General features: G+C 47.4%; 1 protein-coding gene across 1 annotated transcript in view; it reads right to left on the bottom strand.

Annotated features, from left to right (window-relative positions):
- The window catches only part of CLN6 (CLN6, transmembrane ER protein), a 12,851-nt gene extending 10,024 nt beyond the window's left edge, over positions 1-2,827 (bottom strand). The window contains exons 1-3 of the mRNA XM_025038741.1: positions 2,782-2,827; positions 2,065-2,110; positions 1,666-1,780 (exon numbers count right to left, since the gene is read on the bottom strand). Coding sequence (XP_024894509.1) covers positions 1,666-1,780; positions 2,065-2,110; positions 2,782-2,827 — 207 coding nt within the window. The remainder of the gene's footprint in view (positions 1-1,665; positions 1,781-2,064; positions 2,111-2,781) is intronic.
- Positions 2,828-4,606: the final 1,779 nt, after the last annotated feature.

The following is a 4,606-nucleotide window of genomic DNA, read 5'->3' as shown; positions in this document are numbered from 1 at the left end:
AAATATCCCATGTTGCTCTACGGCAGTGGTCCCCAAACTTTTTGGTACCGGGGACCGGTGCTCCTATGAGAATCTAATGCCTGATGATCTGAGGTGGAGCTGAAGCAGCGATGCTAGTGCTGGGGAGCGGCTGCAAATACAGATGAAGCTTCGCTTGCTCGCCCGCCACTCACCATTCCTAACAGGCCAAGGACCAATACCGGTCCAGGGTCTGGAGGATAAGGACCCCTGCTTTACATAATTCCTGCTTAATTGTCAGGTAACATTCTCTATACTGGCTACAGCAAAGTTGATTTACCCAGTCCCTACTGCTGGACACTGAAACCACTTCCAAGTTTTGGCTACTGTCAGCAATGCTGCAATGAGCATCTTTGGGTAGAGAGGCTGTTGTCTTCTTGCTGATTAAGTCTTCAGGGCAGATTCTTGGAAGGGGTCTTACTGGGTCAGAAAAGATGAACATATCAGGGTTCTGGATAATATACATGATGGGAAGAGGATGGGCTCTGGCGCCCGAGTGCCTGGGTGCAGATGCTGGCCCCTCCACCTGCTAGTTGGGTAAGCTTGAGCCAGTTATTTACTCTCTCTATCCTCAAGTCCTTCTCATCTATAAAGCTGAGATTAATAATAGTGTTGATGTGAGAACTAAATAAGCTTAAACATGTAAAGAGCTTAGAAGAGAGTAAGCACTCAATGTATGTTAACTGCTGTTTCTATCTTACTGTTACTGTTATTATTCATTTTTAAAAAAAGTGTATCGAGTACTTATTGTGTTAGGCACTATTCTAGCTACTAGTTATCACCTTGACAAACTACTTTCCAAAAAGGCTTTGTTAATTTGCATTATCACGAGCATGTACAAGGTGTCAGTTTTAGGGATAGATATTATTTTTACCACTCCTACACAAAAATTAACAACTTGGTACATGGTGGTACCTCACTCAATGTTTTCACATTGTTATCTCTCTCTCTCATTCATCTATCTGTCTGTCTGTCTATCTATCTATCTATCTATCTATCTATCTATCTATCTATCTCTACCTATCTATCGACCTACCTACCTATTTATTATAAGTGAAAGGTTTTGGTGCACTTCCAGTAATTAACTTTCTCCATGGAGGCTGCTAGTGTACACTGATACATGAAGTAGCCTTGGAGGGAAGGGGACAGTTTCACCAGCTGGTACTAAAAATTACCTGAGGCTCAGAGGCATATAATATGCAAAATCAGTCTATATGCTTCACCTCCAAAAATAAATACTATCCCCAGGCTGTGAGGAAGATCAGTGGGGATGCTCTGCTTTCCTTCCCACCAAATCACCAGGTGCCCTGACTACTGGCTCAGTTAATGCAAATTAACAAATCACCTTGATCTTGGTGATTTGGTTAAACCTGGATGAAGGATATGGGTGGGGAGGGGAACAGTGTGACTGTTCAGAGCCACCAGTTCCCCCATGAAAATCAGGGTACAATATGACTATTCAGACCCTCTAGTTCCCCCACTTGCTGGCAGTTGCCTCAGTGGTCACAGCCACAGAGCCGAAGGACATGAAGGCATCCAGGCCTATTCTTGCAGTTTACCAGTAGAGGAAGTGACTTGTCTAAGATCACTCAGCTAATTCAAGTCTCCTCACTGCTGGCCAGGCTCTGTCCACAGCTTCACACTCACCATGGCAATGGGGCGGCCAAAGTCCAGAACCCAGTTCTGCAGGGTGAAGTAGAACCAGAGGTCAAGGTGGAAGGGAGCCGTGCCTGTGGCCTCATCAGTCTTGACAGAGCTGTGCCTGGGAAGAACCAGAGGAGAGGGGTCAGCACTTCTCCCCTCCAACCATGGATACCTCCCTTCCCCGTTGCCTGTGAGCCACAAAAAGGTCTGGGGACTTGGGGAAAGGAGAAGAAACACATGATTAAGTTCTGGGAAAAAGACTGTGCAGGAAATACTGGGGTCTGGGCCTGTGACCAAGTGGTAGGTGTCCTGGGAGTGGACTCCAGCTGCCCTGACCTTAGCTTCGCTGTGATTCAGGAAGGAAGCTGTCAAATAGGTATAATGACTGTCAGGTTTTCTCACCTATAGAATGATGAGGAAATCAAATGGGCAAAGGATGCAATTTCAGCTGAAAAACATGAAACATGATGATGGATGATAGTAGCTATACTTTATTGAATACTTAATATATTCCAGGCAGTATTATAGCTATTTACATGTATTATCTCATTTAACTCTTAATCCTCACAGAAACCCTTTGAAGTTGGAATATTACCCTCATTTTAAAGTGAAAAAACTAGGTCCGAGGTATTAAGTAACTTCCCAGTTCCACAGGTAAATATGTGAACTTCTAAGTGACTAGACTAAGTGACTAGAGCTTATATTTGTAACCTCTATCCCATCATTGCATTCAGTGGTTGGTCTGTGTGATGAGCACGTGACTTGAGATGGACCAATCAGAACCTTCTAATGAGATTTGCCTTATAGACTATAGACTGGATGAACAGGGCCTCCTTCCCCCTTAGTTCCTGAACCACGAGGAGGTAAGAATGGAGCTGCTGGTGTTCCTCTCCTCACCGATCCACCGTGAAATCTAAGAAGGAAGCCAGCAGGGACAAGTCGATGTGAGAGCCATGGAAAGACGTGGAGCACCACCTGACAACACACCTTTGGATGCCTGTCCCTCCTACAAAGCAGTCAGCCTTCTGCTCTTCACAGATGAGCTGAAGTTCAAGGGTCAGTGCACGTGCCACCCCCTCCAGAAAGGCTTCCCCGATCACGCTTTTCCCAAAGCCCTACCAGTCCCACTACAGGGAGTGAGTGCTTCATCTCCAACTCCCAGCATGGCCAAGAAGTCAGGGGCCTGGAGTTTTCTTCTCTTAGATCCTCAGGGAGTGACTTTTACGTTTCTCTCGAGTCAGTCACCTCCCCATCGGAGTCCAGATCCTCTTCACAGTGTCCCTACCACGACTCGCACACCTTCAGTGACAAGCAACCCATTACTTGATAAGATGATTGTTTTATTGTCCCGTTTGTGCCAAGAACAAGAGGTGTGTGACAGATCAGTATTCTCTAGAGTTCTCAGCTCAGTGCCTGGTTTATGTTCAGTGATTACTGGCTGATTTGAAACAATCTCAATTGCCAGTTACTCATTCTTTTTAGTGGCAAACATTAGCCTAGAGGCACCATGGAGGTTTTCCTCTGTCAAGGCTGCTATTGCTTCCATGACTTTCTGGGATCTTTTTCAGCCAATTCCAAGAATGGTCCACACTGGGCTGGTAGAACAACCCTGAGACTGGGCCTTTCCCAGGTGGGCGAAGTCTTCCTGTCCCTTTTACTCAGTGCTCCCCCCACCCCCACTGATTGAGTCTGTGTGTTATGTTAAGCTTCATCTGCCCTGTCTCATCTCATCCTCACAGCAATACCAGGAAGCAGAGCTTTTACCTTCTTGTTTCATAAATGAGGAGCTTGAGGGTTACAGGGGTTAAGTGCTTAGCCAAGGTCACCCTGTAAGGAGCTGCAGCAACTATTCCTTTGGTCAGCCTATTTCCCATTCCCTGCTTCTTCTGGTAAGAGATGATGTTTCCTTAGCCAAAGGGAGGGCCGGTGACGCAGGCCAGCCCACGTAGGACTTTTCTATCTAGAGTTTGTAGGAAGAGCTCCTTCCTTTCTGGTGTCGGGGCACTAAGGATGCAAACCTAGAGCTGCCCATGGCCAAGGTTCCAGCTTCAAGGAACAGCCAGGTGAGAATCAAGCAGCCCTGCTCAAAGGAAAAAGGGGGAGGAAAAGCCCTGAGAGTGCTCCCATTCCCAGCTCCAGGCATCCCCAAGACCTTCTGTTCTAGAGTTTGTAGGAAGAGCTCCTTCCTTTCTGGTGTCGGGGCACTAAGGATGCAAACCTAGAGCTGCCCATGGCCAAGGTTCCAGCTTCAAGGAACAGCCAGGTGAGAATCAAGCAGCCCTGCTCAAAGGAAAAAGGGGGAGGAAAAGCCCTGAGAGTGCTCCCATTCCCAGCTCCAGGCATCCCCAAGACCAGCGGTTTGGCCACAGAAGTCAATACACTCCCCTTCGCTGACGGTGCTGCCGTTCACACTGGCTTCCTATCACTTGCAACCCGGGAGTCCTGAATAGCACAGATTTTCAATCTGGGACTATATGAATTTAATATCTGTGAAGTTAACCGCTTGCTAGTTTGTTTCTGATCATTATAATAAGCTGTGCAGCGTATTCAGAGATCAAGTTAGAGAGGGATCAGTGCAGCCTGGAACAGTAGGCAAGGTACAGAAGGAAGCGGGGCTCAAAGTATGGGTGGGTGGATTTAACCAGGCAGAAAAGCAGCAGAGCAAGATCGAAGGCCTGGGGGTGGAAGAGAGAAAGGCACTGCCTGGAGTTGAGCTCCCTGGCTTATGGTGGAGAGGAGGAGAAGGGAGGGGCTGGCTGGGCCTTCAGGTTGGGTAGATACATTCAGAAACTAACTGCGAGGAATGCTCAGGGATCTGAACCCAGTGACTGGCATAAGAGGCCCCACCTCGCTCCTATCCTGTAGTGACCACCAGGGCAAGGCCTCAAAAAGCAGACAGTGGTAAACTTTAGGTGAAGAACTTGGAAGGAGGAGGATAAGAGCC

This window comes from Pteropus alecto, unplaced genomic scaffold (assembly GCF_000325575.1).
Source record: "Pteropus alecto unplaced genomic scaffold, ASM32557v1 scaffold86, whole genome shotgun sequence".
Lineage (NCBI taxonomy): Eukaryota > Metazoa > Chordata > Mammalia > Chiroptera > Pteropodidae > Pteropus > Pteropus alecto.
The sequence above is the reverse complement of the archived record's forward strand: the minus strand, read 5'-3'. Positions and strand labels throughout refer to the sequence as shown.